Source organism: Ambystoma mexicanum, chromosome 1p (assembly GCF_040938575.1).
Source record: "Ambystoma mexicanum isolate Mex_15411 chromosome 1p, UKY_AmexF1_1, whole genome shotgun sequence".
Classification (NCBI taxonomy): domain Eukaryota; kingdom Metazoa; phylum Chordata; class Amphibia; order Caudata; family Ambystomatidae; genus Ambystoma; species Ambystoma mexicanum.
The window spans coordinates 979,284,281-979,297,810 of record NC_090921.1 but is presented as its reverse complement, the minus strand read 5'-3'; the positions used below and the strand labels follow the sequence as shown (position 1 = coordinate 979,297,810).

At 46.8% G+C, this 13,530-nt stretch overlaps 1 protein-coding gene across 1 annotated transcript in view; it reads left to right on the top strand.

Annotated features, from left to right (window-relative positions):
• LOC138566923 (pancreatic secretory granule membrane major glycoprotein GP2-like) overlaps positions 1 to 10,162 on the top strand; it is a 195,386-nt gene extending 185,224 nt beyond the window's left edge. The window contains exons 8-9 of the mRNA XM_069644705.1: positions 9,598 to 9,757; positions 10,017 to 10,162. Coding sequence (XP_069500806.1) covers positions 9,598 to 9,757; positions 10,017 to 10,156 — 300 coding nt within the window. The 3' untranslated portion in view covers positions 10,157 to 10,162. The remainder of the gene's footprint in view (positions 1 to 9,597; positions 9,758 to 10,016) is intronic.
• Positions 10,163 to 13,530: the final 3,368 nt, after the last annotated feature.

Genomic DNA, 13,530 nt, shown 5'->3' with positions numbered 1-13,530 from the left:
CAGGTAAAGCCTCTCACACCTGGTGATAAATCAAATACAGGTTTTTAGTCAACTTGCTACAGTAATCTGAAAGAAGTACATTTTCAACATTCTTTAAAGATCGACATTTCAGAAGGTTCCAGATATTGGCAGGTCTCCCCATGACCACCTCAAATGGAGAGAGCCCAGTCTTAGTTTGAGGGGTTGTACGCATGGCTAGCAACATGATCGGTAAGGCGTCCGGCCATTTTAGTTTGGTGCCGGCGCACGTCTTGGCGAGCTTGTTCTTGATGATACCGTTGTCTTTCTACTAGTCCGGCACTCTGAGCATGTCTGGCCGAATGGAACAGTTTGTCGATCTGCAATGCCGCACATAGCTGCAGGATTACAGCAGCGACAAAATGTCGACCATTGTCCGACCAGATGACTCTTGGTAGCCCGAACCTGGGAAAATACTTCTTTAACATGGTTTTTGCAGTAGTCATGGCTGTAGCGTCTTTGACAGGGAAAGCTTCGACCCATTTGCTGAAAGCAAAGATGACACCTAACACATTTCAAATTCTTACATCATTCGATTTCGATAAAATGAAAGTGGATAACCTCAAAGGGGACAGAAGGTGGACCAAAACTTCCCCTTGGAGTTGATGTTCCCTTTCCCACATAATGCTGTAAGTAGATCATGCAGTCTTGAACATAGCGCTGAGCTATTTTATAGATTGTCATTCGCCCAAACTTCAACATTTTTGTAACCTTCTGGGCACATATATGTGTAGGACCATGAGCCATGACGACCATCATTACATATGCATCAGGAAGTAGCCATTTCCCTTCAACCACATCCACCCAATACCCATCATCCTCAAATTTCCCCAAGCCTTCTGCCCATCTCTTAAATTCTTCTAGTGTGGCATCGGCTTGGCTGTCCTTTACGGAGTCGACACACTCATCCATTACATGGGCATTTACGGTCTCCCTTGAAATGGATATCTCTGTGGAAAGATTGGTGGCAGTCTGTTTAGCTATCTGATCAGCAAAAGCATTCCCTTTTCCTATATCTATAATCTTTCGATGTGCTGCACATTTCATGACCGCTGAGTAGGGAGCGCAAGCGCTGAGAGCAGTTGTACTATTAGGGAGCCATGCTGAATCTTTGTACCATGTGAGGTTAAGAACCCTCTTTCTGACCAAAGTCTACCAAGTTGTGAACCACACCAAAGGCATACTGACTATCAGTATGTTTACTGTAAGCCCTTCGGAAAGTTCACAATCTCTGGTCAATGCTATAATATCTGCGGCCTGCGCGGAGTTATGCGTGATTCTCTTAGTTTCCACAACTGTGCTTAATGTGGTGATTGCATAAGCAGCTGTGGTTGTACCATCCGGAAGTTTGAAGCAGGAGCCATCGCACAACAGCTCTTCTTGTGGATTATTGAAATGAGTGTCTTTTAGATCAATTCTACCCTTTGTCTCTTGTTCGGTAGTGTACAGTCATGTGACTCTTTGTCACTGCCAGCAGTACCTTGGCGGAAAGGTAAGAGTTCAGCTGGATTAAGAACACAACACCTCCTAATTTGTATGTGGGGAGCAAACGAGATCAATTCAGATCTCGTCAACCGTGAGGAAGTGAGGTGTTGCGTTTTGTTCTGTTCAGTAAAACATCTACAAAGTGAGGCACCATCAGGCTTATATCATACCCTAGGACCATTCCCTCACTCTGTTTTACAGACGCAGCAGCGACAGCTTGCAAGCATCTTGGCAAAGCGCATGCTACAGGATCAAGGGCGGAAGAAAAGTAACTGCATGGCCTATTCTTCCCTACATGATCCTGCATTAATCCAGCCAAAGCACATCCATCACATTCATGCACAAACACAAAGGCCTTTTCATAGTTTGGTGTGCCCAAAACCAGTGCCGAGCACAATGCAGTCTTGAGCAGATCAAATGATTGCTGGTGTTCCGTGCTCCACGGCAATGGCGGAGAAATGCCCTTCTTCGTCAAAGCCAACATCGGCTTAATCACTAGAGAAGTTTTGGATCCATAACCTACAGTAAGAAGCCATTCCTATCGAGGCTCCAACTTCTTTCTGCGTATTTGGGACAGACATGCCAGAAATGTGTGTTTATATGTTCAGATGTCAATCTTCTTCCCTCCTTTGACAGGAGATGGCCTAAATAAGCGACCTCCTGACAACAATATTGATACTTTTTAAGCGAAGCTTTGTGTCCATGTTTAGCCAGATGAATAAGCAATAACACAGTGCCCTCCTTACAAGCGCACTCAGTCTGCAGCTAAAGGCAAGTCAACATACTGAAGCAATATACAAGAAGAGGGCAATTCAAGGGTATCAAGCTGGTCTTTCAAAGCCAAACTGTAGATGCTAGGACTTTCCGTGTAACCTTGCGGTGCACGGCTAAAGGTGAATGAGCATCCCCCTAAGGTGAACGCGAACAAGTATCTACTGTCCTTGTATATAGGAATACTAAAAGCATTCTTCAGATCCACAACACTAAAGTAAGTAGCTGAAGCCGGAATCATAGTTAATATCGTCACATCAGGCACAATTGGAAATTGCGGAGCGACAAACTTATTGATGGCATGTAGATCAATTATGAAACGAAAAGGAATTGCATTATCGCCTTTTTGGTACACAGGAAAATTGGACTATTGCACAAACTACCTGCAATTTCCTCAATCACCCCTCGATGTACAAAATCGGAAACGATGCATTTCAAAGCATGCTCGCCCTCAACTGAAATCTTATATTGTGGAATACGTGGCAGCTGTACTCCATGTTTCAATACTATTTTAACAGGCTCGATCTGTAAAACACTGACATCGTCGTCAATTGCCCATAAACTCTCTGGTACATCACTGAATTCTGGCGGAAACAATGAATTGCCGCATTTAATTCTTTCAACAGATTCAACCCTAGCAAATTCTCTCCACAATTCGAAGTAAAAAGGAATGGACGGTGCTCTGTAAAGGGACCCAAAGAAATGGGTACCGGCAAAGAAACTGGACAAACAACTGATGTGCCAGAAAACCCTACAGAAACATTGGTTTGCCCTGACAGTGGAATGTTTGGAACCCGAGAATGATCAATGGAACACTTCTGTGCCCCTGTATCTACCAAGAATAGATGTTTCCTATTTCCCACTATCATTTCAACCTAGGGACCCTTCTGATTAACGGGAATAGGCGTAGGTTCCAAACCCTGCTTTGGGCAATCCTAACGAAACAGAATATTGTCAAAAGGAAGCTCTTCAGAGAGGTAAGCGGTAGAAGGATGATCAAATATGTTTCTAGTATCCACACTTGGTACCTGATTATCCTGTGAAAAAGGTTGCTGTGGATCTTGTGTAAACTGGCTTCTACCACGGCCCCCTACACCCAGGCGACCTCTGGATCGTCTACCCATGTTTCCGAATGCATTATTTGACCTTTGTCGAAGGATCGGGCATTGTGCACACCAATGACCCTCTTGCAGACAATAGGCACACTGGTTAATGTTCACAGGACCCAAGGGCACACTTCCTTGTGTAACATACTGACCTCTAATCAGCGAACTACCCCCTCTAGGGCCTCTAACAATTTGCTGTAATAATACTTTAGTCTTTAAATCACCTTTTCTCTTCTCGACTTTCCTTTTCATTATTGACACAATTCTCATAGTACTGAGCCATGTGCAGTACTTCTGATTGAGACTTCGCCTGCCAAACGCTCTCCGAAGACATAATTTGTGACTGGATGTCAGGCAGCAATCCACGCACAAATTTGTCCACAAATAATCTTTTCCCAGACTCTGTGCCTAAGTCTTGTCCACTGAAATCCGAGAATACCTGTTCGAACCAATTGAACTAGTGAGCACCCTCAGACTTCCCTTGGACACAGGCTGTAAGCTTGTCCCAAATAATTATCTTTTCGGGAATTATAGTTTTCAATTTCGCAATGATTCTATCGGGTAAAGTTAGTATCACCTGAGGCGGTCTCTCACCAGCTGGCCTTTCTCCATCGAGTCTAATTATGTTAGCCCATGTATCTCCCAACCCTGGTACGTCGTCTATAGTCCTAACTTTTTTCCACAAATCTATGGGCAGGAGTACAGGAAATAACAAATCAATATCACCCAAGGTGAATACCGAGGATTGCAAGACAGACTCCATTTCTTTATAGAATCCTGTCGGATTTTTCCTAATGTCAGGAATAGATTGTCTAATAGTATTCACTTCCTGTCTTGAACGGGATGTGAACAAACTGCGATACATAATGTGCAGGAATGTTCACAGCAACCGTACCCACTGTAGCATCGGCCGCAATCTCAACCTTCAGGACAAATGTCAGAGGAACCTCTCATAGGCAACTGAGAAGTGGGCAACTCCGAACACTTACTAAGCAACCGAGCCAAGTCGAGCACTAAAGCAGCCGAATAAGTGTCAAGTGAAAAAGCTCTTATAAATACTCAATAATTCTGTGGGACAACACACCTTTCTTTTCACACTCATCCTGCAGGTACTCTACCATTACCTGTATCACTTTCCTCTGCATTTCTAGCGTATACTGACTATACGTGTCCTACATGAACTGGAGTTATCGATATGTCTGAAATCCATCTAATCGCATCTTTCGTACAAATTCGTGTTTCTTCGTGCATCGATTTACGACAAGGAAGAAACCGTTTCTGTACATACATACTATCCTCGTCGACCTCATTCTGTAACCTTTCCAACTCCTTTCTATACTCAAATATCCTCTCGACATGCTCATGTACTTTCTCCACAGTGTCTCTTGAAAACGCTAAAGTGTTCAGATCTCGCAACCCTTGTGGGAGATCTGCATTATTTAATTTGCCCCACATTACACATAAATGAATCCCTAAACCTTCAATAAACATTTTTCTCAGAATTATCCATATTGGAAAGTGTGGCAAAAACATTAGCTCAATCATCTCTTACCATACAATGCTTAGCCCATGCAATCAAATCGCGTTTCTTCTCTGGAGGTACAGTTTTGCGAGTGACAACCCTTGACCCCGCACCCTGATCGACTACAAGCAGTGCAGGACCACTTGGAAGAGGGGTAGCAGGCAAATTCAATGGAGGTACTATTACTGGTGCAATAGGAAGAGGAGGAGGAACAACTGGAGGAAGAGGAACATTAGGAGGAGCAGGAATAACGGCAGGAAGAGGCAAATCGGCAGGAAGAGGAACATACGGAGGTGGCGCAGAGGCACCAGGCCTTCGTTCATTTAACAATTTATCAATAAATTCATAAACATGAAAGTCCTTAGAAGGATAGATTTTCTGAATGCCGAGTGAGGGAGCCCTATCCATATTCCTAGCTGACTCAGACTGTTCATCTTGGTCATATAACAACGCTTTTTCGGCGTTCGTCTTATGACGGCGCGCATGTTTTTCTCTACTCTTGAGCTGTGACAAAGCTTCTTTCTTCCAATTCTGTAAAACATTGAATGCTGCAGGTCTAGCCGTTTTCTTTAATAAAATGGATTCGAAATACTCAATGCGAGGGATTTCGAAACTACCATTCATCGGCCACTGAAATTCGGAAGCATGTCTGGTTTGTCTGTGCCACTTATCATTAAACACTATACTTCCAATGCCATGCTTATAGTACAAGCCGGCGACCCATCCTGTGGTGCCGGTCGGCTAAATTCCAAAGATTGCCTATCACTGTGGAAGAACGCCCTGAAGCAGGTAGATAATTTCCTAGGCATATCAAATTATTGGTGTTACCTGGTCAATAATTGTATTTGCTGATACAATGCGCCAAAACAAATTATCAGGATACTAAAGAATCGGGTCACGACTCACCTGATCAATCCTAAGGAGGTCTGATCGGATTACAAAGATTCTTTTCTAACTAATCTTACCTCGTGTTTGGTGATTTCGGCAAATCTTCCCGCCTCTAAGTGGACCCTCATCAAGATGCAGTCTCGGACCACAAGTTAATCGTCCAGGGATCGGGTCGTGCAGCGCTGTTGAGGTGTCACGTCTCTTTCAATAAAGGGGGCCCCGTTTACACCATCCGATCCTGGTCCGATGGTGTGTGTCAACCTTTGACAATCTGGCATGAATCTTGAGGGTCCCTATTCGGGGGCCAACTGTGAAAACAAAAAAGATATCGAGGCGGAGTATCCCAAAAGGAAATACACCGAACATGGGTTACAAAGGAACATACAAAGATCTTTATTTTATACTGAACAGTTTCAAAGGAAAAAGCAACAGATAGCTATCGGCCCTCCGTACAACACAGCGAACTCCAGCGTGGTTCGGTATGCTCAGTGAGTGCGACTGTACATTACAATAGTCGCACTTTATATACCTTCGAAAACATGATGTTCAACCCATTTCCCAGTTAATATTAGTTAATGCATTACGGATCTAGGGTTCGTGCCGAGGTCACGCATCTGTGCACTTAGAGTTTACCTTCAATATATTCACTAACAAGCCTTACTGGCAACAGTATATCTTAGGATTTCATGTTAAGCCTTCTAAACAGTTTTATACAATGTAGTCAAGCAAGTGTTCACATTTCAGTATTTGAATACATTGTGTTTTACATATGCTCATGGATTAGCTTTGTTGGTTCAAGTAATCCTCTACACACAGGTCAGCGAAGGACAAGGTCTCAGTTCATGACCCCAACATGTAGTCTGCAGGCAAGTTATACATTAGTTTATACACGGAGGTCAAGACGGCCATGTTGCATTCGGAATGACATTGTCCACCATCTTAGAACACAGGCTGACTTTAAGAGCGAGAACCTAAAATGGAGGATGTTTCTAAAATGGCAGTTTACACTGATCTAAGGTCAAGACCTGCAACGCGGATTTCCTCGCAAGTGGCTTATAAGCAACTTGGCGTAGGCCAATATACATATATTCATACAGTATAGGAAACACGATATAATTTCCCATTCGACAGGGTGAGGGAGTAAAGTACCTATGTTGGATATGCTTGACTGCTGCCCAAACTTTTACGACCACATGGCAACTGAGTAGGGCGCTGGTGAGGATGAGTGGGGGGGTGAGGGGAGAACTGGAGCATGTGAAGCATTCCTGAACCTTGTCAAGATTCATTAATGGTGGGTTGGAGAAAATAGTAGGTGATGTAATGGGATTGACTGTATGTATTTTTAGAACCTATCTGCAGAATGTTCCCCCACCCGCACTCTCCCGATACAACTAGCTGTCATTCGCCCTCCACCCTTCTTTCCCCTTTAGCCCTGTTGCCTCCCACCTGCTTATTAGTCTGTGCTTGGGGGCATGCTGCAAGACTGGCATTGGACATTTCCTAGACTTGCCAGCAGAGTCTAATGCTGTGACTGTAAGGGAGCAGGCATGGTGTCTGCAAACTCCCTGGGGAGTCCCTTGGCGCCTACATTGTGCAACGGGGCATTTCTTTGCCATTTTGTGTGCTCCCATGGAAACCTCCTCGTGCCTTACGTGATTAATGGCTACAAACCTGTTGTGATCAGCCAGCTTTGATTGCTTTTGAGGGCCTACAATTTCCCCATCTGTCACTTGTGAGAGGGGCCTGCATGCTGGTCAACTTGCTGAGGCTTTATCAAGCCTGGGCACCTCTTGCACCTGGGCTGCATTTGTTGACGGTGAGATTTCTAAACCTCATCTCTGCATTGTATTCAACTCTGCAAGTGGGTATGTGGCCTGGCAAGGTATATGCAACCCACATAGTCTCCAAGATGGGTGGACTGCTCGTCCAAGATGTAGTCTCCTGCCATCCTTGGGAGTAGTTAACTTAAAGGGATTGCTGGCCCCTCCATTTTTTTTTGAGGTACAGCTTTATAGTTTGCAATGTATTTCTCCGGGTCAGTAAAGAGAGGGGTCACATTAGTTTGGTGTTACTGAGGCCTGCATCAGCGAGGTCCATTCCAATGTAGCTTGGAGCAGATTAGCCCAGATTCAGATGTGACATCCTGGGGGCATGGATGAGACCCAAGCCGGTCTTTATGGATGGTCACTTTGGAGGGAAACCCTCTTGGGTACTTGGGCACCAGTGTGATGACCCGGAGTTGCCACATTTTTGGCAAGATGTAATGGTCATATGCTTTGTGATGGACATGGGGGCCTGGGGGAATCGTCCAGTGTCTGCATCACTGCAGGGGAGGGTGGCACCCGTTCCCTAGGTTACCCCAATTCAAATACCTTGTCCATCACATGGGACTTTGTCAAAGACACCACTCTACTTTTTTTGGTTTCTCCCATTTTCTTTTAGGAGGATCAGAGGGTGGGGGCCTGGTTTCCTCTTTACTCTCCTTTCTTGGTCTCATTTCCACTCCATGCTTTCCCTCTGCACTGTGGGATGGAGTGAGGGTATCGGTGCCCTACTTCTGGACGGGTCTGAGTTGAGTTTATCTTGACCTTGTGTTTTTATCTTCCATTCACGTCCCCCCTTCAATCAGTTTAAGCTGATTGCATGAACGCTTCTCATCCTAAAGTAGTATCCGGTGACATTTCAATATCAAACCCCCTTCCCCACTTACTAGAGTTTCAAAAAGCTGATCTTGAAACTTCAGTCAATCGTACCTCCAAAATATCTCTCACCAGTGCCAAGAGGAGAGCCCTTGCATTTTTCCATTTGTATTATCCTCTCTTGGCAGAGGAGGAGAGTTGCTTCCAGCTCCTGGATGTTGAGCATGCTGCTGGCTGGCATTCCTTTCACACTACTCGCTATGGAACTGAAACTGCATTTGTAAATGTTGGTCGGGAAGAATAGGCCAGGACATAGCCGCTGTCTGCTCTGCTGGGGGCCACTGGATTGACTCGGTGTTCTGGTGATTCCGATGCATGTATTTAGCAGTTTCTAGCACAAGGTGTTGCCCCTTATCAAGGGGTGATACACTCTAAAGTAAGGAGTAAGGCAATAAGGTCATGCCTAGTACAATTGCTGGTACTATCGATTACTCAAGATTCCTACTCCATTGTCCATGTTCTTGGGGCCCTCTTATGAGGTCAGAAGTATGATTCACTTTAATAACGGCCTGATCCGGTAACGTCCCAAGACATCTTGCTGGGGGTGTTCCTATGTTGCTGCATGTGGCGATGGGAGCCCCTTTCATGGTCTAGTTTCTGCTGGCAGCGTGTTCTGTGTTGTAGATGTGGCCTCATTGAAGTAAGGGCCAGTAGAAGGAAGGGAAGAGTCTGAATAATAGATTGACTGGTATGTCATCGAGGTGCAGTGTTTGGAAGGCATTGTGTACACTATGGGTGCCTACGTGTGTGATGGAGGTGCTTGTGCTGCCAGCTTAGACACATCCTGAGCTGAAAGACCATGGCACGGGGTTGCTTGCCTGCTAAGCCCTGCATGGTTTTTAAAGAGCCTCTGACGGCCTCTATGCTTCCGTGGATGCTGGCACCTGCTTTGGGTGTGGTTTTGATGGCGGCAGTGGGGCAGGCCACTTGGTGTATAGTAGGGAACACTACTGGTTTCTTGGGGTAGGATTACCATAGTGCTAACAGAGGAGCCCCATTTTTCTCTGAAAGCTCTGTGGAGAGGAGGGTGGGGGGGCCTGCTTGATTTACTCTGTTCTTAATTCTGGTCTTTTTCTCCCCTTGCTCCTCCCTTCCCTGGTCCACCTAGAATTGCTGGAATGGGACGGACTGGACTCCCTATAGGCGCAGGCGTTCTGCTGATGATGATGACGATGATGATGATCGGAGCCTATACATGCGGATTGTCAGCATAGGGCCAATCCAGCAGGCTGAGCAGGTGCTGCAAGCCAGGAAGCCGCCCGACTCTGGTATGTGCTAATGTTTGGCTTTGCCTGGTGGCAATAGTATTACAGCTGGGGAAGAAGGGGGGGGGGGAATGTTTTGCGAGCTGAACTTCTATTTGGCCTGGGGTTCCAGATCTCGCCGGCTAAAAGATGCCCCCTCATCCTAGAAATGGCTGCGAGTTCCCAATGGGGCTGGCCTGAGGTGCCATACCTGCTCCTAGTGGCCATTGAGGGAAGGGACATTGTCCACGCTTTTATCAGCTTATTTTCTTGTTTCTTTCAGGGCTTGGCCAGCTTCTGGTTCCGGGAGTGCTCGCTGTGGCCTGCGTCGCGGGCCTTTTCTTCCTTGTTGCAGTATCAAAAGCTCTGAAGAAACACTCAGGACTTGGATTATCCTCTAGAAAGCGTTGCAATAAACTGTGAATGACATATTTGTGTTTTTTGTTTTTTCTAGTGCCATATTTTACACAGGCCAGTGAGCTTGTGATCTGTAGTGTTGATGTCCTGTTGGGTCGGTGCAGCGATCGAGTGCTTGGGATGCCAGCTCGAGGGCTGTTAGACCAGGGCACATCTACGAGGAAGAGTTAATCTGGGGTGGGGCGCTCATGAACTTCCCCCACATGCTACGAAGTGGGTGAATACGACTGTTCAATGCTCTTCCTGGCCCCTAATGAGCCTCAAAATACAACCCCCCTCCCTCCGCTCCACTGATCATGGAACCGAGCGTCTCTTCTTTCTGCCCCATTTCTGAAGCTCCTTCCTTTTCCACACCACAACCACACAGACAATGCATAGCCCTAAATTATGACTAAGCTGACCCGTTTTCCACTTTTCAGCATTTTTTCCCAAAGACCAGTGCGCAGGTGGGTAGTTCCTTACTTCCCCAGTGTTGTGAATAGTAATGTCTGCCTTTTAGTCTTCTATGCTTTTGCTGTTTGTGATGCGGTCTATCCCTTACATGCGGCTTCCCCTGCATCTGGAATTTGACCACTTATCAGAAGTGTGTTGCGTGGTCGAGCTTCTGCTTTTATCCTAAGACTTGGACATTTGACTGCCTGGAAGAAGATTCTAGGGGGAAGGGGGGGATCGGAAGGGACAAGGTGTGAACATTGTACTGTCCCTCAAAACGGGGACATCCAAGGTTACCCAATGATGCATATATGCTTTTTATTTATTGTACCTCCACGGTGATGATTTTTAGAAGCACCAGAACCATTCCCAGTAATTCCGGGTGAGTGGCACACGCCTGAACGCTGCTGCGATTACTATTTTCGAAACTGTTTTCTGCAGACTGCACACCTCGCCTCCCGAACTAGCCGTGCTGGTAGGCAGCGCCTTTCTTCTGACACTATTGGGTACCCTCTCCCAACTCCCTGATCCCGACCTCTGGCACAAGGCTTACTCGCCCCCAGGCTGGTGATTCACTGATATCCAGAAGTGCGAAACTGCGAGAAGAACTGGGCCAGGTACGAATGTGTGTTTGGGCTCATGCGCCTCAGTCCTTCCGGTTTATTTTCTTGTCTTTGTATTAGTCTTACGTTCTGCTAATTTCCAACCAGAGATGGGAATACGCGAGGTTTAGATGGATTTAATGCTGAGCCTTTGATCATTTTGAGCCACGGGCCATAATGGCGAGCCACTGATGATACTGAGCCACTGAACGTGGTTCTCCCACCGAGGATGCTGATTGCACTTGGCCATCAATGAGTCCATGATGTTACTGGGGCAATGCCAATACTCTGGTACTGAGGCAGTGATGAGCAGCACCCTACCGCACGTTATACGTTGTGGCACAAGAGAAATGGGCCAGCTGTTACAGGGATCAGTATCGACTCCCATTCTCTGATGATTGGTGTGGAATGCCAATGTTGATGGAGAAGCTGCGTAGAGTTTAGGGTGCAACCTTAGAATTGGGGCTGTAACTCCATGGCAGAGTTGGCTCCCCATTTCATCATTAGGCAGATTTTTTTTTTTCTTTTTTTTGGTAGGCGTCACTTTTCCACCTCAGACGTGCCAATGGTGCTTCAGTTTATCGTAGTGATTAATTTGTACATAAATAAGCGCCAGGACCCCAATATGTTCCAGGGTCTGAACGTGCACACGGAGTAGCCCCAACTGCACGGGTGCAGCAAAGCGAGATACAGGCACATATACATGGGTATGCCTGCCTGGCTTCTGACCTAGTGAGCTGCACCTGGCACCACGGTGGCTCGCACCACACACACACACCAAAGCCACCCACCCTTCTGCATCGGTGCTGCCAGTTAGCGAGGTTTATTATGGCGGTGTTGGCATGACCACCACCACCATCGTCCAGCGCTGGTACCCTAAACCCCTGTGTTCATGAAACTCAGTAACTAGCACCGCATCACCGGTGTGGCGCTCACCGTTACATGTGTGACTAAGACGGAGTGGCAATTAAAAAGAATAGTTGCCAACGCGTCAACATGATACAGCTGAGTCAATGAGTGCCGGTCGGTGCTCAGCCCTGGCAAACACCCCTAAGCACTGGTTTATCGTGAGCACCATATGAATTGTCCTGTTCATTTAATTCTATTCCCTGGGGTCCTGTCCTGTTTGCAAAACATTTATTTGTGGTGAGACTTGGGAACTGATTCTTTACATTGCCCAGAAATGTAACACTTTGGGGTGTGGTAGAGACGCCACTGACATCAGAAATTACCCCCTTATTTGAATCCCTCTGCCTGTCCTGAATTTCCTGCCCCACTCCTACTGCAGCACCCAAGGCAGTGACTCACTAGAGGGCCATTAGAATCTGCTGGTCATGTAGTGGGCAACATTCAGCCATGCCCCAAGGACAGTCCAATGCCCAAACCCCACAAGAGAGATGGCAGCGATGCATACCAGCCACAGGAGAACGGAGTGGTGACTTACTGTGGCCAGTGAATGTGGGTCTTGGCAGAGACCCTTGCTTGGCATGGGGGGGGTGGTCCAGAACTGCTGGATCCCAGCTACAGCATGCGGTCTTGGTGCGTACTACTCTGCACTGGCCAGTAGGCCCTGTAATCACTCATAGAGATGAAGGTGCTGCACCAAGAGTGGTGGTATGGTGTGCTGCGGCGGACACTGGGGTTGAGCCAGCCTCCATTTTGAGGCTGTAGTTGGGGAGGGGGGTGGTCTAGAGAACAATTTTTAAAAATGAGTCACGAGTTGGCCATGTGTGATCACCCAATGCCCTTTCCAGTACCTGCATGCCCTACTGGTTTACCTCTGTTTTGTGCATTCTGGCCTTTGGAGCAGGCACTCTTATGTATGGGGTTTACAAACGGCTCTGAAGTCTATAAGTCACTTGTGCTGGGAGTCAAACGGGACACTATCTCGAGACGTGAGGTGACTGCAGGTCCTAGCATAGCAAGCAAACCCGTATCCGTGTCTCCCCAGGAATTGGATGGGTTGCCTTCAGGCTGCTCCTACATCGCTGCACTGGGTGGAGGTCCCCATTGTGCAATGTACACCCACTTCCCTGAGACTGGGGGGGGGGGGCGCTGCATCGTAAACCTTCCTTTGGTCCATATTACACCACAATTCAGAGGCTATTTAGTGCCACAAACAGAAGGTGGTAATTGGAAGGTGGGAGTCAATCAAAGCGGAGCAATTGGTAGTTGCGGCTGTAATCCTTGCATGGAGAAACTACTCTGCTGCTGGCCGAAGCCCAGTAGATGTCTCGGTGGGGGCAGGGGAGTGGCAATTTGGACATAAAGGAGGCCCCACAGCATTGGAAAACAGCCAGTCATGACACAAGCTAGGATTTGGTGCACAAACTCACTAGGTAAGAA